The sequence below is a fragment of the Ovis canadensis genome, chromosome 1, assembly GCF_042477335.2.
Source record: "Ovis canadensis isolate MfBH-ARS-UI-01 breed Bighorn chromosome 1, ARS-UI_OviCan_v2, whole genome shotgun sequence".
Lineage (NCBI taxonomy): Eukaryota > Metazoa > Chordata > Mammalia > Artiodactyla > Bovidae > Ovis > Ovis canadensis.
Genome location: NC_091245.1, coordinates 101999453 through 102024683, shown reverse-complemented (window position 1 = coordinate 102024683; position 25231 = coordinate 101999453). Strand labels below are relative to the sequence as shown.

Genomic DNA, 25231 nt, shown 5'->3' with positions numbered 1-25231 from the left:
TGGCTCTCCCTCAATCTTCAACAGTTTCTAACTACTTTGAGCTAGATTCCCCGGCTCCCTTCTCCAAGTGCCAATTTCGTGCCTAAGCATTCTTCCAGTCCATTTCCTATTATGCAATATTCCTACACAGCACTTAGAACCATCCCCACCCTATCCTTTTCAAGCCTAATTTCCTGCATCACCTCCCTCAACTTCTACTGCAATTCGAGACTCTATCGTTCCGCCTTCTCCATCTGTTTTCAGTTTTTTAAACCCTGCTTTTCTACATACCTCAGACTCTCTTCAAAAACTTCCCATTCCTTCCCAAAGCTGGGCAGTCAAGAGATGGGAGTCTCCAGAGGAGGATGTTTGATAAAACGTGTAGGTGTATCTGTCCGCGCGAGCGCGCGCGTTTTGGGGGGAGGGGAGGCACGAAGTGAGAAGGAATGGCGCATTAGGGGGAGGCTCTCAGGAGCCTCCAATAACTCATTCCCACCCCCAACAAAATCCCCAATTCCCTAACGCCCCAGCATTGGAAAGCATCCCATAACGTTTCCATACCTTTTACGTCCCATGGTTTCTCTTCCACGTTTTTGTCCAATTAACCCCGCAATCAAAGTGGAGTCAACCTGCCTCTCACACTACGTAATTCCTCTCTACTTAAGAAGCCTCTATTTACTCTTTCTCTACTCCCTTCGATTCCCTCTTTCCTCCTTACTCCCACCGTCAATCTCCATTCTTTTCTGACCCTACTCCTTCAAAGTCCTCAACTCGGTCTCCCTGAAGACAGCTAGTGTTTCTGACAGCTTCCCTTTTCTCAATCAAATTCATCCTTTCCTCACATTCCCTCTGCTTGCTCTGAAAGCTACATGAAAGCCTAGTTCTCGGTGCTCCTTACCGGCAACGCCTCAATCATGCCCAGCTACAGGTGCCCTTCCTGAGTCTCGCTCTTCCTGCCATCGCACAGTCATCAGCCCCCAGCCCACGCCACGCCCTGATTACCTGAGGCCGAGGTGCAGGGAGGGACGCCGGAATCCGAGGATGAAAACCCTGTCGCCGACGGCCCAGAGGAGGCAGACGCCATCTTGGCAGCCCCCTCCCCCTCAGCGGCCTCTCTTTTTCTATCGCGCTCTTCCTCTTCTCGGAGTCGAATCTTCCCCACGTATCTTCACAGAACCCGCGTTGTGCGGGGCACCTCCCCGCCCCCTCCGGGGCCTCTCTCAGATATGCTGCGCCGGCTCCGGGACCAACTCAGGGCGGAACCATTAGGATGGCATGGGGGACAATTCTCGTCTCGCACCGTTTTAGCAACTTTAACCCCTTTCCGCAGGAGCTACTTTCCCCTCTCACAACAGAGTAAGCTCAAGGGGCTGCCGGGAAACTGCGTCTGGATCAAACCACACCTAAAAGAAAAAGGTGGGGAATGAGAAGTCCCTGCGGAGCGAACTCCCCTCCCCCTTCTCCCTAGCCACAGCCTGTTTATCGCCCAACCCCACCGCTTCACTCCCGGTGGCCAAGGAAATCCGGGCACCGCGCATGCGCCCAACCTTCTTCTCAGCGGCCACCCCGTCCAATGGGGGAGGAGGGCGGCCCTGAGAGGAGGCAAACCAATCAAGAGGCTGAGTTTGGTCACGTGACACAGGTCACTCGCGCCTTGGCAAATCCAAGGAAGGAAGACAGTGCGGCTCTGTCTACGGTGGCTTGGTGAGTCAATATAGAAGGTAGTCTTAGACGGGACTAAGGCGAGAAGTCTGAGCTCTCGAAAAGAGTGTGCTGGGCTGGCATTCACAGCCCAGGAAAGCCTCCCGACTGAAGCGCTGGTGTCTAGTCAGACAGTTAAACAGTTAAGTATCACAAAACATCACATGCCACCAAGTATTCTTCCGACTTTACCACCTTGTTTATTATTTAACAAGCGTGCGTGTCTTGCCTTCCTTTGAATGACATTTGAAACAGATCCACACTTTGCCTCAAGCGCAGTGCTGGGCACAGTGATGGAGCTGAGTAAATATTTGATAAATAAACGAATGAAGACCTGTTTAAAAGGCCACGGAAGACAATCAGAAACATAACAGTCTTCCTGTGATCCGAGCCCTTAGCCTCTCTGTTACCTCTCCAAAGGTCACTGAGACTCAGAGAAATTCCCCTTTCTAGTCTAATCTTCGTACTAACCCCGCTCAGTTTTAATAAAATACCCTGGAGATTATGAACCTTGATGGGAAATATGAAGACCTATCTCTGAACAGACTAAACTGCCAGAGAGCAAGGACTGTTTCATTCTTGTATTTACAGCTCCTCCCATGATGTAACTCTGTACGTAGTAAGGGCTCAATAATTATTTGTGGAATGAATAAATGAAGATGAATGGGGTTAAAATCCTGGGTATTGCAGCCCCCAACATGGGCCTAGTTATTCTCTATCCGAATGTCTTCTGGGTCTTTGAAAGGGAACCTAGTATCTGAACGTCCAGAACATAATTCCAAGCATTTACCTCTGCTTTCTACTCCTCCCTCATCAAGATGTAAAATAGTTGTTTCCCTGCTGCCACCTGCTGGGTTATTCATCTTCTTTTTGGTAGTGGAAGTAGATCACTTCAAATGCTTGGATTGCCTCTTACCCTGATTCACCAAGGCATAGGTCAAGAGAGGGATCACCTTCCTTGAATTTGATCTATGAATTAGGTTTCAAGCTTCCTGAAACAAGAGACCCCTGTATTGTAGTTTCTCGGGGGACTTTGTTTCTCCTTTATGTACCAGAAAATAGCCACTATTACTCCTACCATCTTGTATTATGTCAGTCTGTTTACTTGTTCTCCCTCAAAGTCTGTGAACATTTCAGGGCAAAGATTACATCCTATCCATTTTTATATCTCAAACGTCTAGAACACTGCCTGGCACAGAGTAGGTGCCCAATACATGTCTACTGAATATATGAATGATTGAAAGCAAAAATCAGAAAGGAGTTAACAGTGTTTTCTATGTGTGTGCTTAGTCACTCAGTCATGTCTGACTCTTTGCAACCTCATGGACTGTAGCCTGCCAGACTCCTTTGCCCATGGGATTCTCCAGGCAAGAATACTGGAGTGGGTTGCCATTTCCTTCTCCAGGGATTCTTCCCAATCCAGGGATAGAACCCAGGTCTCCTGCATTGCAGGCAGATTCTTTACCATCTGAGCCACCAGGCATAAAGCCAACAGTGTTTTTCATATTTTCCCCCAAACCTTGTCTTTCCCTCCACTACAGCTTAATCCCTGGGCTGGCTTCTGAGTCACAGAGCCACTCTTCCCCATTAACATTCCTTGCATAGCAGTACTCTAGTGATGTGGCAGTGTGTGGAAACAGGAGCAAAGCAGGACACATTGGCCTGGTGCCCCCGAGAAAATGGAAAAGGGAGTTTACCAATATATACTTTGGAAAGAGGAGGGCAATCTGATGATCTCAAAATAGGGCCCCACATACAAACTTGAAGGACAAAGTGTATACACAGACACACACAAAGACACAAACAGCCTTACTAACATGACATTCATGCCTTAGAACAGTACCTCAGGTCAAAATGGAGTGGTTAGTTCAACACAGAGGCAAAATAAGATGATGATACCTTATTCACTCAATTAGTCATTAATTAATTCATTCATTGAATTAGCTATGTCCTCAACTATGGGAAATTCTGGCATACACAGATGATAAAGTCTCTGCCTGCAAAAAGATCAGACTAATGAGGGACAGACACAGAAATCATTAAAACAATGGGTGGGTTAGTGGGTTAGTCACCTAGTTGTGTCCGACTCTTTGCGACCCCACAAACTGTAGCCCGTCAGGCTCCTCTATCCGTGGGATTCTCCAGGCAAGAATACTGGAGTGGATTGCCAGTCCCTTCTCCAGAGGATCTTCCTGACCCAGGGATCGAACCCAGGTCTCCTGCGTTGCAGGCAGATTCTTTACCATCTGAGCTACAGGGAAGATCTCTAAAACAACAGGTGCCATCATAAAGTATGCATAAATGCTGTGTTTTGAAAAACATATTTTCAGAATAAAAATGGGGAAGAGAAGTTGATGCATTCTTTTTTTTAAGTAATTTTTATTGGAGTATAGCTGCTTTACAATGGTGTGTTAGTTCTGCTGTACAGCAAAATGATATACATATATCAACGCTTTTTTAGATTTCTTTCTCATTTAGGCCATCAAAGAGCACTGAGTAGAGTTCCCTGTGCTACACAGTAAGTTCTCATTAGTTACCTATTTTATGTATGCATGCTAAGTCTCTTCAGTTATGTCCGACTCTTTGCGGCTCCATGGCCTGTAGTTTGCCAGGCTCCTCTGTCCATGGGATTCTTTAAGCAACAATACGGCAGTAGGTCACCATGCCCTCCTCCAGGCAATCTTCCCAACCAAAGAATCAAACCCAAGTCTCACATTTCCTGCATCAAGCAGGCAGGCTCTTTACCACTTGCACCACCTGAGAAGCCCCATTTTGTGCGTAATATTATCTATGTCAGTCCCAATCTCCCAATTCATCACACATCCTCCTTATCCTTATGGTAACTGTAAGTTTGTTTTCTATATCTTTGACTCAATTTCTGCTTTGCAAATAAGTTCATCTGTATGATTTTTCTAGATTCCACATATAAACAATATACAATATTTGTCTTTCTCTTTCTGACATAGTTCACTCTGTATGACAATCTCGAGGGCCATCCATGTCAATGCAAATGGGATTATTTTGATACATTCTTGATGGCTCCACAAACTATTTGAGATTGGAACTACTCCCGAGGTTCTAGGAGGCATGATCTCAATGGTTCTAGAAAGTTTGGGAAGAGAGGAAGGGTATGTGAGAAGACGTCACTGTATTATAGAATTGGAATTTTGCCAGATAGACCAGAAAGAGATTTTTAAGGAGAAGAAAAGCATAGAGGTACTACAGAGAATTGGTGTCAGGGAACTGATGCTAGAATAGGATGATGTGGCAGGAGTTGAGGCCATGAAAAGCAGGGAGAGGCTGAATTATGAAGGATATGACTGTGATGCTAAAGCTGAAACTCCAGTACTTTGGCCACCTCATGCGAAGAGTTGACTCATTGGCAAAGACTCTGATGCTGGGAGGGATTGGGGGCAGGAGGAGAAGGGGACAACCCAGGATGAGATGGCTGGATGGCATCACGGACTCGGTGGACGTGAGTTTGAGTGCACTCTGGGAGATGATGATGGACAGGGAGGCCTGGCGTGCTGCGATTCATGGGGTCACAAAGAGTCGGACACGACTGAGAGACTGAACTGAACTGAACTGAAACATCTATGTGCTTACTAAATACTGTGCTAAGCAGTTTATAAGGATTACATTTCTTAATCTTCTCAACCACCTTAAAGGAAAGATTAATACTTAGGTTAATACCTATCGCTCACACTTTACAGAAAAGAAAACTAAAATTCTGTGAGGTAAAGTAACGTGTCCAAAGTCATGAAGTGAAGTGAAGTGAAGTCGCTCAGTCATGTCTGACTCTTTGCAACCCCATGGACTGTAGCCCACCAGGCTCCTCTGTCCATGGGATTTTCCAGGCAAGAATACTGGAGTGGGTTGCCCTTTCCTTCTCCATAGGGCTAGAATTTAAGCTCAAATGCAAGCTTACATCTGGCTGGCTCTAAAGCTATGTTCCTAATCACACTACTATTCTGCCACAAGGATTTTGGACTTTATCCTGTAGTCAACAGGGAGTCATTAAACAATTTTGAGTAGAAGAGTGACAAAATCTGGGTTTTGAGAAATGTTTCTTAAAAAGGCCTCAAGGACAGTCATCCTTGGGTGGGCTCAAACCACCAATCTTTTGGTTAACAGCCAAATGTGGTAACCAGTTGCACCAACACTGTACAGGAGGCAGTGACCAAAACCATCCCAAAGAAAAAGAAATGCAAGAAGGCAAAGTGGTTGTCTGAGAGGGCTTTACAAATAGCTGAAAAAAGGAGAGAAGCAAAAAGCAAGGGGAAAGAGTGAAGATAAACCCAACTAAATGCAGAATTCCAGAGAATAGCTAGGACAGATAAGAAAGCTTTCTTAAGTGATCAGTTCAAAGAAATAGAGGAAAACAATAGAATGGCAAAGACTACAGAGCTCTTCAAGAAAATTGGAGATATCTGGGGAACATTTCATGTAAGGTTGGGCACAATAAAGGATAGAAACGGTAGGACCTAACAAAGGCAGAAGAGATTAGGAAGAGGTGGCAAGAATACACGGAAGAACTATACAGAAACGGTCTTTGGAGAAGGAAATGGCACCCCACTCCAGTATTCTAGCCTGGAAAATCCCCAGCAGAGAAGCTGGCAGGCTTCAGTCTATAGGGTCGCAAAGAGTCAAACACAACTTAGCGACTGAGCACAGAAGGAGGTTTTATTTCTTCTTTGGGTAACCACTCGTTTGCACTCAAAAGAATCACAATTTATAATTATTTTAATGTGTATTTATATTATCTTAAAATATAATGTTTTTTATCAAATGAGTTGATTTAAGTAGTAAATGTCCACATTTTAAAACTAAAGAAAAAAAGAGGTCTTAATGGCCTGGATAACCACAATGGTGTGGTCATTCACCTAGAGTCAGACATCCTGGAGTGTGAAGTCAAGTGGGCCTTAGGAAGCACTGTTTTTTTCTTCAGTCACTAAGTTGTTTCCAACTCTGCAATCCATGGACTACAGCATGCCTGTCCTTTACTATCTCCCAGAGTTTGCTCAGACTCATGTCCATTGAGTGGTGATGCCATCCAACTATCCCATCCTCTGTCACCCCCTTCTCCTCCTGCCCTCAGTCTTTCCCAGCATCAGGGTCCTTTCCAGTGAATCAGCTCTTCAGGTGGTCAAAGTACTGGAGCTTCAGCTTCAGCATCAGTCCTTCCAAAGAATATTCAGGGTTGCTTCCCTTTTGGATTGACTGGTTTGATCTCCTTTCTGCCCAAGGGGGCTCTCAAGAGTCTTCTCCAGCACCACAATTCAAAAGTATTACTTAGGAAGTATTACTGTGAACAAAGCTAGTGGAATTGATGGAATGCCAACTGAGCTGTTTCAAATCCTAAAAGATGATGCTGTGAAAGTGCTGCACTCACCATGTCTGCAAACTTGAAAAACTCAGCAGTGGCCACAGGACTGGAAAAGGTCAGTTTTCATTCCAATCCCAAAGAAGGGCAATGCCAAAGAATTTTCAAAATTCCGTGCAATTGCATTCATTTCACATACTAGTAAAGCATGGTCAAAATCCTTAAAATTAGGCTTCAGCAGTATGAACCAAGAACTTCCAGGTGTATAAGCAATAAGCTGGCTTTAGAAAAGGCAGAGGAACCAGAGATCAAATTGCCAATATTCATTGGATCATTGAGAAAGCAAGGGAATTCCAGAAAAACATCTTCTACTGCTTCACTGACTACACTAAAGCCTTTGTGTGGATCACAACAAACTGTGGAAAATTCTTAAAGAGATGAAAATACGAGACCACCTTACCTGTCTCCTGAGAAACCTGTATGCAGGTTAAGAAGCAACAGTTAGAACTGGACAAGGAACAACAGACTGGTTCAAAATTGGGAAAGGAGTATATCAAGGCTGTATATTGTCACCCTGCCTATTTAACTTATATGCAGAGTACATCATGCAAAGTGCCAACCTGGATGAATCACAAGCTGGAATCAAGACTGCCAGGAGAAATATCAGCAACCTTAGATATGCAGATGATACTACTCTAAATGACAGAAACTGAAGAGATACTAAAGAGTCTCTTGGTGAGGATGAAAGAGAAGAGTAAAAAGCTGGCTTAAAACTCAACATCAAAAAAAAAAAAAATCATGGCATCCAGTCCCATCACTTCATGGCAAGTAGAAGAGGGAAAAGTGGAAGTGTTACCGAAATCGCAAATCCACGCGCCCGATGCACAGTGAGGCCCATAAATACTAAACATAAGAGTTTGGAAGAGAGAAAGGTTTATTACAGATTCATACAAGCAGATGGGTGGCTCATGTCCTAAGAACCCCAAAGTTACTGAAAGCTGTCAGCACGTCCCTTTAAAAGGAAAAGGTGAGGGATGGGCATGGTTAGCTGTTACAGACTTCTGGGTGTCAGATCCTTCGTTCTCGAGGTCAGGTAATGATGTTCCTGAAAATCTCTACCAGATGAATGTTATTCTCTGTCCTGACGAGAAAGGGCAAAGTCCCGAGGCACAACTTTTACCCACCAAGGTCCCAGTCCTGGCTAAGAGGAGGCAGATCTCAGTTGGCAGCTCCTTCAGGGCCAGGTTCCCATATCCTGCCCAGCTGTCATCCCTGAGGGAGCCAGGCATCCAAGCCAAGTGGCCCTCAGTCTCCTCAGGCCGTCCAAATGGGGAGACCAGGTCTCACAGACTGTGACTCATACAGACGGCCACTGCTGGTGGGTCACAGAGACAGGGAGAGGTTCACTGCTCCTCAAGTCCTGGGCCATGGCTAGTGGAGGGCCTTAGTGAGGGCTCTGGAGCTCTGCAGGACATAGTGCCTGGGCTCACTAGTCTGCTCCCTGGGCCCTCCAGCTCACCTGCTGGCCCAAGGCTAGGTAAGCTGGAGGGCCTCCAGGAGAAGGCCTGCATCTGCCTTTTACCTCACTCTCCATCTGATGACCACCACCCCATGGATTGTTGACTGAATCATTTCCCCAATGGTCCCCTGTTGACAGTTACCAGTGGGCAGGACCCACTGCCGTGCTAACCAATAGCTGAGCAGGCCCTGTTGCCTAGTAACAGGGTGCAGAGTAATGAGGCACAGCAACGCTACGCGCTAAGGGCTGTGCTCATCCCGCTCTGTTAGAGAAGCAGTAACAGACTTTTTTTTCTTGGGCTCCAAAATCACTGTGGCTGGTGACTGCAGTCATGAAATTAAAAGATGCTTGCTCTTTGGAAGAAAAGCTATGCTAAACCTAGACAGTATTGAAAAGCAGAGACATCACTTTGCTGACAAAGGTCTGTCTACTCAAAGCTATGTTTTTTTTCAGTAGTCATGTATGGTCGTGAGAGTTGGAGCGTAAAGAAGGCTGAGCGCTGAAGAAACCAGCCTTGGGGTTCTCGCGAGATCTACCTCCTTAATACCAAGTGCCTGTGTCTGGCAGAGCTGATGTGAGATGAATAGACAATCCTTCCCAGTCGCTGGGATAATCATGAGCTTTGGCTGGACCTTCCAGCACACACCGAGATAGTGAGGAGCCAGACAAAAAGCACAGACTATGGTGCCAAAACAGACTAATAAGGAACTTAGTGATTTGGCCTGTGACCCTCCAGCACAATGTTCTGCAAGTCCAGTTGGGGGATGATATGTTTCACTGGCAAGTCACAATTATGGGACCTCATGACAGCCCATATCAAGACAGTGTATTCGTTTTGGCAATTCATTTGCCTACAGACTACCCCTTCAAACCACCTAAGGTTGTATTTACAACAAGAGTTTATGATCCAAATATTAACAGTAATGGCAGCATTTGTCTCGATATTCTAAGATCACAGTGGTCTCCTGCTTTAACTGTTTCTAAAGTTCTTTTATCCATTTGTTCACTGCTGTGTGATCCAAACCCAGGTGACCCCTTAGTGCCAGAGACTGCATGGATCTATGAAACAGACAGAGATAAGTACAGCAGAATATCTCGGGAATGGACTCAGAAGTATGCCGTGTGATGCTACCTTAAAGACAGAATAACCTGTATTATAGTTAGAATAAACTTTAAATTAGTGCTTCTTTTCTGATTTTCTTACCGGGCTGCTCTCATATCAGACCTCATCTTTTTTAATTGTATTTTTTGTTTACCTCCCTCCAGTCACATGCCCATCTGAGAAGACTTAAGTTTTTCCAGCTTTGGACAATAACTGCTTTTAGAAACTGTAAAGTAGTTATAAGAGAATAGTTGCGCAAGATTCAGAATTTTTTAGAAAATGTAGCATGTGTAATATGTAGCCAATGTGTTCACTCTAACTTGGTTATGAGACTAAAACCATTCCTCACTGCTCTAACATGCTGAAGAATCATCGGAGAGGGAGGGAGATGGATGCTGAGTTGTCGCATCAAAGGAAGCAGGATTATTCTAGCAGCATCCATCCTTGTTTAAGCATTCCACTGTTAGAGATTTGAGGTTACATGATATACTTTATGCTCATAACTGATGTGGCTGGATAATTTATTGAATTTATAGCATCAGCAGAACAGAAAATGTGATGTATTTTATGCATCTCAATAAAGGAATGACCTGTTCTTGTTCTACAGAGAATGGAAATAGGAAGTCAAACACACTTTGTATTCGAAAATAGGGTCTCAAACATTTTAAAATTTTCATTTAAATTGTTAGGAGGCTTGGAGCTATTAGTTAATCTGTCTTCCAATACACTGTTTAATATAGCACTGAATAAATGGTGCAAGTTGTCAATGGATGAGTGATCAACTAATAGCTCTGCTAGTAATTAATTTATTCTTTTTCAATAAAGTTTCATAAACCAATGAGTTTAGTTCAGTTCAGTTGCTCAGTCACGTCTGACTCTGCGACCCCGTGAACTGCAGCACGCCAGGCCTCCCTGTCCATCACCAACTGCTAGAGTCTACCCAAACCCATGTCCATGGAGTCAGTGATGCCATCCAACCATCTCATTCTCTGTCGTCCCCTTCTCCTCCTGCCCTCAATCTTTCCCAGCATCAGGGTCTTTTCAAATGAGTCAGTCTTCGCATCAGGTGGCCAAAGTACTGGAGTTTCAGCTTCAACATCAGTCCTTCCAATGAACACCCAGGACTGATCTCCTTTAGGATGGACTGGTTGGATCTCCTTGCAGTCCAAGGGACTCTCGAGAGTCTTCTCCAACACCACATTTCAAAAGCATCAATTCTTTGGCACTCAGCTTTCTTTATAGTCCAACTCTCACAACCATACATGACTACTGGAAAAACCATAGCCTTGACTAGATGGACCTCTGTTGACAAAGTAATGTCTCTGCTTTTTAATATGCTGTCTAGGTTGGTCATAACTTTCCTTCCAAGGAGTAAGCGTCTTTTAATTTCATGGCTGCAGTCAACATCTGCAGTGATTTTGGAGCCCCCCAAAATAAAAAGTCAGCCACTGTTTCCCCATCTATTTTCCATAAAGTGATGGGACCGGATGCCATGATCTTCGTTTTCTGAATGTTGAGCTTTAAGCCAACTTTTTCACTCTCCTCTTTCACGAAGCTCTTTAGTTCCTCTTCACTTTCTGCCTTAAGAGTGGTGTCGTCTGCATATCTGAGATTATTGATATATCTCCTGGCAATCTTGATTCCAGCTTGTGCTTCCTCCAGCCCGGAGTTTCTCATGATGTACTCTGCATATAAGTTAAATAAGCAGGGTGACAATATACAGCCTTGACGTACTCCTTTTACTATTTGGAACCAGTCTGTTTTTCCATGTCCAGTTCTAACTGTTGCTTCCTGACCTGCATATAGGTTTCTCAAGAGGCAGGTCAGGTGGTCTGGTATTCCCATCTCTTTAAGAATTTTCCACAGTTTATTGTGATCCACACAGTCAAAGGCTTTGGCATAGTCAATAAAGCAGAAATAGAGGTTTTTCTGGGAACTCTCCTGCTTTTTTGATGATCCAGCTGATGTTGGCAATTTGATCTCTGGTTCTTCTGCCTTTTCTAAACCAGCTTGAATATCTGGACGTTCATGGTTCCCATATTGCTGAAGCCTGGCTTGGAGAATTTTGAGCATTTAGCTGTCTGGATTAATCAGTATAGGAAACAATCTTTTGTAAATGCAAAGCTGTTTTTTGTATATATTGTTGGGATTTGGCTCATTGTTTGACACCAAATGATAATGTAAAGTTTAAGAGAGTGAATATTTTGCATGTTCAGTTAAAAGTGCGCAGTCTGTTACACATTGATTGACCTGATTTATGCAGAATTAATAAGTTATTCAGATAGGATAGCTTTACTATGCTGCACATGATACTGGCAGCCTGGGAGTTCATAGATGGACTTGGGACCCAGCAGTTTTGAAACGTGTATGTGGAGTTTAAGGAATTTGTTTTCCAGGTGCAACCCCCATCTAACTACAGTTTTTCTTCACCTTGTACTCTTGACAGCTGAAAAGACCATAACATGGGAGTAATAATGGGTCAAAATTTACCAAAAAAGTACTGTTTTGGTGTGGGAGTTGTCACAAGGCTATGTGGAAGTGACTTGAACTATGAGGGATATTGAGGGTTTTTTTTAATGAATTGAATATCCATTAAAATGGATTTGTTCAGCCATTTACATTAATGAACATTTAAATCCAACAGATGCCATTTCAGGTGACAACATGAATGAATAAAAGTCAATGCTGTTGAAAAAAAAAAAAACTATAGTTTTTCCAGTAGTCATGTGCGGTTATGAGAGTTGGACCATAAAGAAGGCTGAGCGCCGAAGAATTGATGCTTTTGAACTGTGGTGTTGGAGAAGACTCTTGAGAGTCCCTTTGACTGCATGGAGCTCAAACCAGTCAGTCCTAAAGGAAATTAACCCTGAATATTCATTGGAAAGACTGATCCTGAAGCTGAAGCTCCAACACTTTGGCCACCTGATGCGAAGAGGGAACTGATTGGAAAAGACCTTGATACTGGGAAAGACTGAGAGCAGAAAGAGAAGGGAGCGGCAGAGGGAGGATGAGATGGTTAGATAGCATCACCCACTCAGTGGACATGAATCTGAGGAAACTCAGAGAGACTGAAGGACAGGAAATCCTGGAGTGCTGCAGTCCATAGGGTCGAAGAGTCTGACAGGATTTAGCGACTGAACAATAACAGAAAGGTTTCTATTGACAACGGAATGAAAAACGTACGGGAACAGACGGAAACTGACCTCTTCTAAATTAAAATTTATTGATTCCCAAATTCTGTCCGTGGGGTAAAGGGCTCCTGGTGTCGTATCATTCCACAGCCCGGATAAACTTGCTTACTGGGGCGGGGAGCCTGGGGTGGCGTCAACGCAGAAATGGGCGGGGCTGAAGAGTTGAGAAGGCCGTGAAATTAAAAGACGCTTGCTCCTTGGAAGAAAAGTTATGACCAACCTAGACCGTTTTTCCAGTAGTCATGTATGGATGTGAGAGTTGAACTATAAAGAAAGCTGAGCGCCAAAGGACTGATGCTTTTGAACTGTGGTGTTGCAGAAGACTCTTGAGAGTCCCTTGGACTGCAAGGAGATCCAGTCCTGAATATTCATTGGAAGGACTGATGTTGAAGCTGAAACTCGAATACCTTGGCCATCTGATAAGAAGAGCTGACTCTTTTGAAAGAGCCTGATGCTGGGAATGATTAAAGGCGGGAGGAGAAGAGGACGACAGAAGATGAGATGGTTGGATGGCATCAGTAATTCAATGGAACTGAGTTTGAGTAAGCTCCGGGAGTTGGTGATGGGCAGGGAAGCCTGGCGTGCTGCAGTCCATGGGGTCGCAAAGAGTCGGACGCGACTGATCTGAACTGAACGGTACTGGGAACTTCTCGACGCTCTGCTACTTCTGTCTGTAGACGACGGGCTTCCGCCGTCCGCCCGCAGGTAGTGGTATCGAGCGCCGAGCCTAGAGAACGGCGCTGGGTGAGGGGCTTGGTGGTGGCTGCGCTGTCTCCATAGGCGTTATGAGTTTGGCTGGGGGCCGCGCCCCCCGGAAGACCGCGGGGAACCGGCTCTCTGGGCTTCTGGAAGCAGAGGAAGAAGATGAGTTCTACCAGACGACTTATGGGGGTTTCACTGAGGCAAGAGCCGGGCCCAGGAAGAGGGAGGAAATAAAGCTAAAAGGAGTACTGACGGAGAGAGAAACCTCGGACAAAGAAGGGGGCGGGGGAGAGGAGTCCTGGTAGCTGGTACTGGAGATGGCGGCGGGCGAGATGGGGGGATAAACTGGAGTCCTAGCAGGGGGAGCCCTGAATGGTGTTGGAGGGGTCAGGGATGGAGAAGTTGTCCGAAGGACCCCAGACTATGGCTGAAAACTACTGTGTATTTCCTTAACTGCAGCTCTCAGCGATTCTGACGTCTAGCATACGCCAGGCACATCCTAGTCACGCGGTGTATATTCTTTGGCCTACTGCCTGGTTATTCACCTGAACTGTAGAAAAGAATCTCTCAGAAAAAAAGATAGAAGGACTTAGCCAACTCCTTTTTTCAGCTTTCAAATATCGTTATAAATGTTTTCTTAGATAACTGTTTCTTGACTGTCCTGAAAAGTGACCCCATGTATGTCCTTCATAGAACATATTTCAATTTGTAGTTAGATATATTTTGTTTGTTTATGCCTTCCAATAGACTGTAAGTTCTGTAAGGTTAGAGATTATCTGTTTTGTTTACCAGTGTACGTACATCCGAGGGCCTAGTCCGATGACTGGATTGAGTTGACACTTGTTAAATTTGTATTGATTGAATCTGTCCATTCTTTAAATGTGTTAAGTGCCTAAAGCAAGCCAAGCACTGTGATAGGCGCTGTGGAAACAGAGAGTATTAAAAACACCACCTTATCCTTACGTTTTCCAGACTCCAGTGGGGGACCTAGCTGAGGTAACAGTCAGTTAAAATATCGTGTGATAAGGCGAAAAGTGTTAAGCATAGGGTGCTATGGTAGCACTTGGGAGACAAAGTTGTTTGGGATGGGCATCCCTGGGAAAGGTGCTGTTTACGCTGAGGACAGTTTGAAAAGTGAGCCTTGGCTGGATGGAGAGCAGTAGGACTGGAAGCAGGGAAAGACGGAAGGTTAGTCCTGGAGGAGGGTGGGGCAGAATATGTAAAGACACTGACATCCTGCTCTGGGACCTGCACAGCTACTCTCATACTCCAAACCAGGAAGGAGAATAGTAGCGGGAGTAGGCCTGGGCCGGTTCTTGTATGGTTTTGTGAGCCATGTTAAGTTTTATCCTTCATTCAGAGGACTGCGATGATTTCACGGTCAGATTTGTACTTTAGAAAGATCATTCTATAATGAGGAAAATGGTAGAAGGAGGCAGTGAGAGCAGAGAAACAAGAACAGGAGGAGTCAAGAGAAACTAAGGAATTAATTAGAATCCACAGGACTTGGTGACTGGTTAGGAATCATTACTTAACACAGCCATAACCAATTAGTTTAAAATAGAACCTTCTCATCTCTCTTCCAAAGGCCATTTTCCTATTCCTGTCATTTTACGAGTCGTTATTTAATATGTACCCTTCATGCTTCCAAAAAGGATTTAAGAAGGCTTATGATATAAACAAAAAGTAGGAACAGTAAAAATAGAGACAGATGAGAAGTAATTGTACCAGGAGCCTCTGCTAAAATGGTACAGTTGATATTAAATTTAGCTGTGAGTTTCCTGGCAGCCGAATCCTGAATTTTTTTTTTTTTTGTCAGAAAGAAGCATTTAAGTTCTTTAAGAGAGAGATACTTATTCAGCATTAAGTCCTAAGGAGAATTACATCCTTGTAAATAAAATAACAGGGGTTTGTAGATGATGTAAAAGCATTCTCTTAACTAGTCATGTCTCTTAATGACCCTCGATAAAAGCCAAAGGAATGATAGTAAATCCGTAACTTAGTGAAAGCATTTCAGTTGGGCACTAAGCTAATGTGTAGTTGAACTACTACCCTCTGGTGATATGATTTAATACCAGGTCAGGACTGAGGGGATTAATGTGTTCTCAGGCTGTCTTTCACAAACATTAGTTGGGAGGAAATGATGGTCACCAGTACAAGACTGAGTACTGGCTGCCTTGGGTTGTCAGCTGTGTTATTTGCTTGCTTTGCCACCATGTGTACAAGATTAACCCATCAGTCTTGTCAGTGATTGAAGAGAGAAGCACATGTTTGAGGTGCTGCCTGCTCAGTTAACTCCCCTCCTCCCGGGCATTTTTTCTCTCTCTCTCTTTTCCTGTGTGGCTGCTGTTTTAGCCCAAACTCAGGCTTAGGCTCTACTATGTGTTTTCTACTCCAGTCCATCCCACCACCTCCAGAACTTTCTGAAACACTCCTTGTATGTAGTTTTCCTCTCCTCCCCGAATATTCAGTGTCTTCCCATTATACATGGTATGCAGTGAAATTGCTCAGTTGTGTCTGACTCTTTGCAACTTCATACGTACGTTATACAGCCTGCCAGGCTGCTCTGTCTGTGGGATTCTGCAGGCCAGAATACTGGAGTGGGTAGCCATTCCCTTCTCCAAGGGATCTTCCCAACCCAGGGATCGAACACAGGTCTCCCGCGTTGCAGGCGGATTCTTTACCATCTGAGCAGCTAGGGAAGCTCATACATGGTGGTAGGACCGAACTCTTTTTCTGTCCCAACTCACCTGAGGAATGAGACATATTTCTCAGTAACTTTAGCTTACTTCAGCGGTGATTATCGGTGCTGGACCAAGTAAGAAGAGGGAGAGGATTGAGAATCACTGTCCTGCAAGTTAAGATCATAAGTTTAAAAGTTAAATGTCATTAAGTCATGACATTTACATTTCTCTGTAGATCGAATCCCTGGAGAAGGAAATGGCAACCCACTTCAGTATTCTTGCCTGGAAAATTCCATGGGCAGAGGAAACTGGCCAGCTTCAGTCCATGGGGTCACAAAGAGTTGGACACAGCTGAGCACATAGATTGAATGCAACCTTCTTTTCAAATCTTGTAGCTCTTTAGGGCATTCAGTTAGTGTTGGAAGGAGGCTGTGATGAAGCCAAAAGCAGTCAGCTAGGAAGACTTCTACCAGAGACAGACCTGCTTTGCTTAGGTCTAAATCCTTATTCCATAAACATGCTGTGCACATTCTTGCTTCTGTACCTTTGTTCCTGTCATTTGCTCTGCCTGGGATTCCCTCTTCCCTCTTGGCTGTCTAAATACTAGCAGTGTTTTAAACCATGGCTCAAATCCTCTTCATTCTTTAAAGTCTGAAGCAGAGTTTAGTAAACTACAACCTGCTGGCTGAATCTAACCCACTATCTATTTTAATCTGGTCCTTTGCAGAAAAAGTTTGCCAACTATTGGTCTAAAGGAATAAAGTCTAACATTTAGACTTTTCCAGGCCATCAGTCCACAGCAGGTGTGCCTTCCTCTGATCACCCATAACATTTTATTGCCATTTGGTAGTTTATATGTTGCCCTGTATTAAAACTTCCATTTATAATGATGTCTTTTCCTATACTTGACTGTGAGACCCTGAAGGGGGAGACCAAACCGTATCCTTTTGTACCCCAGCACTTAACACAGTGTGCTGTGCTGGGAGCCAGCACGGGAGGGTGCTGCAGGTAAAGCGCAGTCAGTTAACGTTGGAAGGGGTGGTGCTGGAGCCAAAGACCATCAGCCCTTCTTGCCTGAGGAAAATGAAAGGCTAGGCTGGGAAGGAGAGTGGGGCAGCCCTTATCAACAGGCAAAGGGATTCTCTTCCTCCTAGAGGGGCATTAATAACTGGTAGTGAGAACCTCATCTCCCTGTGTCCTCAGGAATCAGGAGATGATGAGTATCAAGGGGACCAGTCCGACACAGAGGATGAGGTGGACTCTGACTTTGATATCGACGAAGGGGATGAACCATCCAGTGATGGAGAAGCGGAAGAGCCAAGAAGGAAGCGCCGAGTAGTCACCAAAGCATATAAGGTGCAGGGGAGGCCTGGTTTTCTTGGACTTCCTTAATTTGTATTCTCCCTTTCATCAGGTCTCATTATGCCCCACACCAATCCCACTTCCTGCTCTGCTGGTTTTCTCTTCCTAACATCTTCATTGTCTCCCAATATCTTCTCTTCCCTGGTATCTGATTTCACTCTGTCCCCAGGAGCCTCTCAAGAGCCTGAGGCCTCGAAAGGTCAGCACCCCAGCTGGTAGCTCTCAGAAGACTCGAGAAGAGAAGGCACTGCTTCCATTAGAACTACAGGATGATGGCACTGACAGTGAGTGGGGATGTTTGGGTCAATAGACAAAGTTGAAGTGTTGTGATAAAGTACTGTATTCATGTTAAGTTTACTGAAGTTGATAACTTTACTATGAGCATGTAGGAATAATTCTAATTAGGAAATATACACCGAGTGTTTAGGGAAGAGAGCCATGATGTTGATGTGCATAACTTAACTCTCAGATTATTCAGAAAATACGCACACACAGATTGCAAATAGGGCAAAATGTTAACAGAGGATTTGGCAAAGGATTCATGGATGTTCTTTGTACTATTCTTAACTTTTTTGTAAGTTTGAAATGATTTCCAAATAAAAAGCTTTAAAATTAAATTCAGAGAAGGTAGACATGAGTTCAAAGATTTCTTCCCCTATGATTTCCTTCCCAGGTCGGAAGTCCATGCGTCAGTCTACAGCTGAGCACACACGACAAACATTCCTTCGGGTACAGGAGAGGCAGGGCCAGTCACGGCGACGGAAGGGGCCCCACTGTGAGCGGCCACTGACCCAGGAGGAGCTGCTCAGGGAGGCCAAGATCACAGAGGAGCTCAACTTACGTTCACTGGGTCAGTCTTTGGTTTTGAGAACAGTGGGTAGAGGGGCTGAGAAGCACAAGGAAAAGTTAGATCTAGAGGCCCCAAAGAATTGGACAGATGGAGATTTGGGACAAGAGAAATCAGAAGAAAGATACGGGGAGAGAAAGTGATTAGGAGCAAGGAAGTAGGCAGTAATGAGGGCCCTGAAGAACAAGTTACATTAAAGTGCTTTGGTATTAAAATAGGAATTGTATGGAAAGGAGTTCAGATTCTAGCTCCACTGCTCACTTGCTATAAGACTGCAGGCAAATTACTTACAACCTGCTTGTGTCTTTCTTTCCTTGTTCACAAAATGCAATGAGATGATAATGCTGCTTTAATGATCATGAGAATTAGAAATTCAGTAGAATCAGTCCGTTCATGAGATACATTGCTTTAAGGTTAAAGTTCTATAAGATCTCTTCAGTTTATGGGCTACTGGGCACACAGTCCTGTATGGGAACATTCAGTACAAAAGCATACATTTCTTTAAGGGGCGGTGAGAGTTCTCAGATCATGAGAGATGAATGAGGGAGCAGCAGATTGCACTCCCCGCATCATGTGCTCACTCTGGAGCATATGTGCATTGAGTGAAATAACGGGGGAAATCTCCTACAATATTTGGTTTGCTGTTTCTCTCTCTCTGAATCTTTTTTTCATCAAGCACATATAATTGAATATGCATAACCCAAATACAGTTTTACTGTGGTGTGGAAGATTGTTTACCCAGAATATCTGGGAGCCAACTCAGTTTAGTTCAATGGTATCCTTGGTATCCTAAGGACTTCCTTGGTGGCTCAGACGGTTAAGCGTCTGCCTACAATGCGGGAGACCTGGGTTCAATCCCTGGGTCAGGAAGATCTCTTGGAGAAGGAAATGGCAACCCACTCCAGTATTCTTGCCTAGAAAATCCCCTGGACGGAGGAGCCTGGTAGGCTCCATGGGGGAAAAGAGTTGGACACGTCTGAGTGACTTCACTTTCACTAACTCATTTTAGTTTAATGGTATCAGTAGTTTTGAAATGTAGATACCTTCACTCCAGAAAGTTCCCTGGTGGTCTAGTGGTTAGGACTTGGTGGTCTCACTACCTCGCCCGGGTTCTATTCCCGGTCATTGAAGCACATCTTTGGGGCTTCCTTGATAGCTCAGTTGGTAACGAATCTGCCTGCAGTGCAGGAAACCTGGGTTCAATTCCTGTGTTGGGAATATCCGCTGGAGAAGGGATAGGCTACGCACTCCAGTATTCTTGGGTATCCCTGGTGGCTCAGCTGGTAAAGAATCCACCTGCAATGTGGGAGACCTGGATTCGATCCCTGGGTTGGGAAGATCCCCTGGAGAAGGGAAAGGCTACCCACTCCGGAGAATTCCATGGACTGTATAGTCCATGGGGTCACAAAGAGTTGGACATGACTGAGTGACTTTCACTTTCACTCCAAAAGACCACAAAAGATTTAATTTTCAACATTTTCAGGGTGTATTGTCACGACTTTTAAAAAATATTTATATTTGGCTGTGCTGGGTCTTCGTTCTGCCCTCAGGCTCTCTCTCATTGCCGAGAGCAGAGGTTCTTCTTCATTGTCGTAGGGTGGCTTCTTGCGTGGAACACAGGCTCTGGGGCATGAGGGCTCAGTATCTTTGGTGCATGGGCTTAGCTGCTCCATGGCATGGGGAATCTTCCTGGACCAGGATCAAACTAGTGTCCTCGGCCTCGACAGAGCAGATTCTTTATTCATGTGTTTTTAATTGAAGGATAATTACAGTGTTGTATTGGTTTCTGTCAGACATCAACATGGATCAGCCGTAGGTATACATATGTCCCCTTCCTCTTCAGCCTCCCTCCCACCCCATCCCACCCTTCGAGGTTGTCACAGAGCCCAAGTTTGAGTTCCCTGAATCATAGAGCAAATTCCCACTGGTTATCTATTTTACATATGGTAGTGATAGTGTATATGTTTCCATGCTACTTTCTCCATTCATCCCACCCTCTCCTTCTTACCACCCCCGTGTCCATAAGTCTGTTCTCTATGTCTGCATCTTTATTGCTGCCCTGAAAATAGGTTCATCAGTACTACTTTCTAGATCCCATATGCATGTGTTAATATACGATATTTATTTTTCTCTTTCTGACTGACTTCACTCTGTGTAATAGGCTCTAGATTCATTCATCTCATTAGCACTGACTCAAACTAGTTTCTTTTTACGGCTGAGTAATATCTCATTGTATATATGTACCACAGCTTCTTTATCCATTCATCTGTTGTTGGACATCTAGGTTACTTCCATGTCCTAGTTATTGTAAATAGTGCTGGCAGGCAGATTCTTAACCAGTGGACCAACAGGGAAGTCCAGCTGTCGTGACTTTAAAAAAAAAATTATTATTATATTGGCTTTAAAACGGGAAATATACCCTTTATCGGTATAATGGCAATGACGTACTTTAAAAGTGGTTATCTCTTAAAACATAAATGACTGAGAAATACCACAAATAATGAGGTCATTTAATGTCACTATAATTATAATCTGCATCCTTTTACTACATTGATGGTTTCAGGCCACTGTAAAGAGAGTGATTCCCAGGCTTCCGACATAGGAGATCCTGGTAGGGCATGTTTGGCAGGAGAAAAAAAGTATAAGTTCATTTTTGAACATGCTGGATTTGAGATGTCTGTGAGCAGTTCATGCAGTGCTGAGAAATCAGATAAACACACAAATCTGGTGTTTGGACAAGATATCTGGGCTAGAAATACAAATTTGGAAGTTTCTGAATGTGGATGGCAGTTGACACTGGAGTGGCTGAGATCACTCAGGGAGAAAACACAGAGGAAGAAGGGTAGGCAGAGGCTCAAGAAGGTCCTGCAGACACCGAAAAGTAATGGTCTCCTACAAGAGGAGGAGCTTAGAAAAGGGTCTGAGGGAAGGCCAGAGAGTGAGAAATGCCAGGAAAGTTTGTCTTAAGAACCCTAAAGAAAGAGAATGTTTGGGGCAGTAGCTGCCCAGTCTTGCTGAGATGCCAGTGAAGAGAACTGAGGAGTGTCTGTTGGTTTTGGTGACATGGGGTCAGAAATGACCTTAGGGAGCACTTTTGGGGGAGCAAGCCATTGGGAAGTTGTTGGGAAGCCAAACCTTTAAAATTTGGCCATGAAGGGTAGGAGAAAAACAGTGGGGGGTCTGGGGGGTCAAGAAAGGGTTTGTCCTTCTCTTTTATTCAAAGATTGGAGAGTATATATTTTTGATGAGATGCAACAGAAAGAATTTTAAGACAGAAAAGAAAGGATCATTAATAGTGTAGGGTTTTAGAGAAGTGGGAGTCAGGGTGGGAGCTAGGGCACGGGTAGAAGGGTTGGCCTAAGGTAAGAGGAAGGAAGTAAGGGTGGCTCTTAGCTATAGGGTTGTAAATCCAGAGCAGGCCAGTATAATGGTTCTCATCTGATGTTTTTTAGGGACTGTCATTTGTCAGGTGTTGGAGATAGAGTTGGAAGCTTGAGAGTGAAGACTGTTTGAAATTGTTGTGGAGATAGGATCATCTGCTGGTGTTGGCAGGTCTTTTGAAGTTTGGGAATATGAATTTCTGGCGGTTTTATTCTACCTGTTGTGTAACTTTTTTCCAGTACTGCTCATCGATCCAGGTCTGGGCGAAGGAGTTTAGATTGATAAGAGAATGACTGATAAGAGAAAAGGAAGGCTGGAAGGAGTGATAGAATGCAGAGATTTTCAGGTACTCGAAGTACTAGAAGAACAGAGGTATCTAGGGTAATGGAGCAACAAGAGCTGAAGCGTGGGGCTCCACAGGACACAGGCACATCCTGTCCGGGGTGTGGGAGAATAAGCAGCCTCCACCAGAGGGTTACAGGGGGTAGTGGCCTCTACGGATGACAGGTTTCCTGTAAGGCAAGTTTTGGAAGGCATGCTGAATGAGAAACCTGACGAAATAGATGAGCTGGCTGACTATAGAGCAGGGGTTACAGAGGGTACAGGAAAGTGTTGAGAGAAGAGTTGAAAGGTTGGCTCCAGGGAAAGCAGTATTATCATCCAGAATTCAAGTGTAAGAGAGATTAAATCACTGGATGGAGGTGGAGGGGTCAGGGGAGTAGGTGTCCAGCGGACTCTTCTGGTCATACTTTATCCAGAGCAGTGATCCCCAACCTTTTTGGCATCAAAGACCAATTTTGTGGAAGATAATTTTTCCACAAACCCAGCAGTGGGGGGGATGGTTTCAGGATGATTCGAGCACGTTACATTTATTGTGCACCTTATTTCTAATCTAATCTTGCTACTGATTTGACAGAAGGTACCAGTCCTCGGCCCAGAGGTTGGGGACCCCTGCACTAGAGAATTGTGTTCAGAGTACCCACATTTAAGAGGGGCAGAGGGACCAGGTATATTTTGATCTGTGTATACATTAACAAATCTGTATTGAATTCCTGTAATGTGTGGAATGCCGCGTGACCCTCATGATGTATAGGTAATATGAGTCACAGTCACTGCCCTTGAGAGACGTGTGTACCAACAATGAACTGCCACAGAGCAGTGTCACCTGGTCCAGACAGGGTGACTAGTGAGCTAGAGAGGAGGGCCTGAAAGAAGGAACCATTAGCTCAGCTCATTGTTGCCCTGTGAGAATGCAGATAGAAAGTTGCCAGATTTTCTTAGTTTTTCAAAGGGGACCAGAAACCTCTGTCTTTGAATGTAATTTCCTGACTTTTAAATGTCAGCAGCTAATTCAGATTTTCCTTTAAAACACTATGCAAATCAAGCAGGACACATAAGGGGGCTGCTATCTTGCAGCCTCTGCCATAGATCATGGTAAGTACAGGAACAGAAGTGTGTTTTTGGCACAGGTGGCAAAGGAGGGAGTGACTCAGAACCATGTTTTATGAGGAATGGTTCAGTAGAAGGGGTACTGTGATCAGCCTGAAGAGAGATGAGCACTAATTTCAACTAGTTAAAGGACTGTCAAGTGGAAGACAGGTTAGATTTGTGTTTCTTTTGGCCTTAAAAGGTGAAACACTATCAACAGGAAGTATATTTCAGCTCACAGTGGGAAAGAAGGGGGCTTCCCTGGTGGCTCAGTGGTAAAGAATCCACCTGGCAATGCAGGAGATACGGGTTCAATCCCTGGTCCGGGAAGATCCTAACTGCTGCAGAGCAACTAAGCCTAAGTTGTGCACCACAACTGCTGAGCCTATGCTCCAGAGCCCAGGAACCACGACTGCTGAGCCCACGTGCCTAGAGTCGACGCTCCACAACGCCAGAAGCCGCCACAGCGTGATGCCCACACCTGCTGCAGCTAGAGAAAAGCCCATGCATCAACGGAGATCCAGCACAGCCGAAAAAGCAAATGACTCAGTGAATTATAAATTGCTTTTTAAAAGTAGGAAAGAACTCTAATCACTAGGGAGTCCTCAAGAGGCAGTGTGCTGCCTTGAATAGGTAGGAACAAGTTGACAGAACAGTAACGAGAGGTTAGAGGAAATGAGCAGGCTCCTTGCCAAAGGATCCCTTTCAGCTCTGAAGTCCTACTGTTCTGAGCCAGTGAGGAATCAAGTGACCCTAAGAAATGACGAGCAGGGTGTATATCAGAAGGGGCAAGAAGAAAGCTTATGAAATGGGAGATGCTTGAGGGCTTTAGAGGACTTTGCTAATTGGCTTGGGTGAGCAGTGACTAGACAGCCAAGAGGGTAATTAACAGACTATAGGACAGGACTGGGGTTTGGGAAGTGGGGAATTGACCATCTGTTCGTTCCTTCCTGAAGAGACATACGAGCGTCTCGAGGCTGACAAAAAGAAGCAGGTCCACAAGAAGCGGAAGTGCCCTGGGCCCATAATCACCTACCATTCAGTGACTGTGCCACTGGTTGGGGAGCCAGGCCCTAAGGAAGAGAATGTCGATGTAGAAGGGTGAGTGAGTGAATCTCGGGGAAGAGTGCAACGTCTCCCTTCTGTATTCAGCTTGTGTTTCCTCAGCCCCGTCTCACTTGCTCTCCTCACACAGCTCTCCTAATACTTGGGTATCTTTCAGATCCTTTTCCCATCAGCTCCGATTTTTCTTATAGTCGCTCTCTCCTCCTCTTTTTCCATCCAGCCCTGCTTTGTTTGTCCTGTCTGTCACTTAACAGATTCTCTCGGACTGCTGCCATCCACTGCGGCCGCCTCTTTCTTGAGTTCTCTGATCTCTCAGCTCTGTGTGTTTCTGTCTTTTCCCTCAGACTTGATCCTGCTCCCATGGCTTCTGCACTGACTGCCCGTGCTGGGACTGGACCCGTCATCCCTCCTGCTCGCTGCTCACGTACCTTCATCACTTTTAGTGACGATGCCACATTTGAGGAATGGTTTCCTCAAGGGCGGCCCCCAAAGATCCCCGTCCGGGAGGTCTGCCCGGTGACCCATCGGCCAGCCCTATATCGGGACCCTGTTACAGACATACCCTATGCCACTGCTCGAGCCTTCAAGATCATCCGTGAGGCCTACAAGAAGTACATCACTGCCCATGGACTGCCGCCCACTGCCTCAGCCCTAGGCCCTGGCCCACCACCTCCTGAGCCCCTCCCTGGCTCTGGGCCCCGAGCCTTGCGCCAGAAAATTGTCATCAAATGAAGGGATGTCTGGTCCTTAGAAACCTCTTTCCTGTCCTAACTTAAGGTTCTTAAGTTGGGGCTCTTAAGAAGCCCTGCTTCTCCCCTTGGTCATCGCTGATCTTTGCCCAGCTCTTCTCTGTATTTCTTTCCCCATCTTTCCCCCTAGTTCCTACTGGTTTGTGTTTTTTAATCTAATAAAATAGAAGGATCCCTTTTGTCTGGTGTCCAATCTAG

General features: G+C 44.9%; 2 protein-coding genes and 1 pseudogene across 5 annotated transcripts in view; 2 read left to right on the top strand and 1 right to left on the bottom strand.

Moving 5' to 3' along the window:
- Window positions 1-1554, bottom strand: part of PIP5K1A (phosphatidylinositol-4-phosphate 5-kinase type 1 alpha) — a 39803-nt gene extending 38249 nt beyond the window's left edge. For 2 of the 4 annotated variants that reach the window (XM_069542025.1, XM_069542040.1), the window contains exons 1-2: window positions 1476-1554; window positions 982-1382 (exon numbers count right to left, since the gene is read on the bottom strand). In XM_069542025.1, the coding sequence (XP_069398126.1) occupies window positions 982-1063 (82 nt within the window). In that variant the 5' untranslated portion in view covers window positions 1064-1382; window positions 1476-1554. Of the gene's footprint in view, window positions 1-981 lie in introns of all 4 variants that reach the window. The other 2 variants (XM_069542035.1, XM_069542014.1) reach the window with 2 other exon arrangements.
- A 7649-nt stretch (window positions 1555-9203) lies between these two features.
- On the top strand, window positions 9204-9676 carry LOC138429600 (ubiquitin-conjugating enzyme E2 D3 pseudogene; annotated as a pseudogene).
- Window positions 9677-12950: 3274 nt separating this feature from the next.
- VPS72 (vacuolar protein sorting 72 homolog) lies at window positions 12951-25212 on the top strand. The gene is made up of 6 exons (XM_069541918.1): window positions 12951-13717; window positions 17405-17557; window positions 17733-17847; window positions 18237-18413; window positions 24176-24320; window positions 24629-25212. The coding sequence occupies exons 1-6, from the start codon at window positions 13601-13603 to the stop codon at window positions 25014-25016; spliced, it is 1095 nt and encodes a 364-aa protein (XP_069398019.1). The 5' UTR covers window positions 12951-13600; the 3' UTR covers window positions 25017-25212.
- Window positions 25213-25231: the final 19 nt, after the last annotated feature.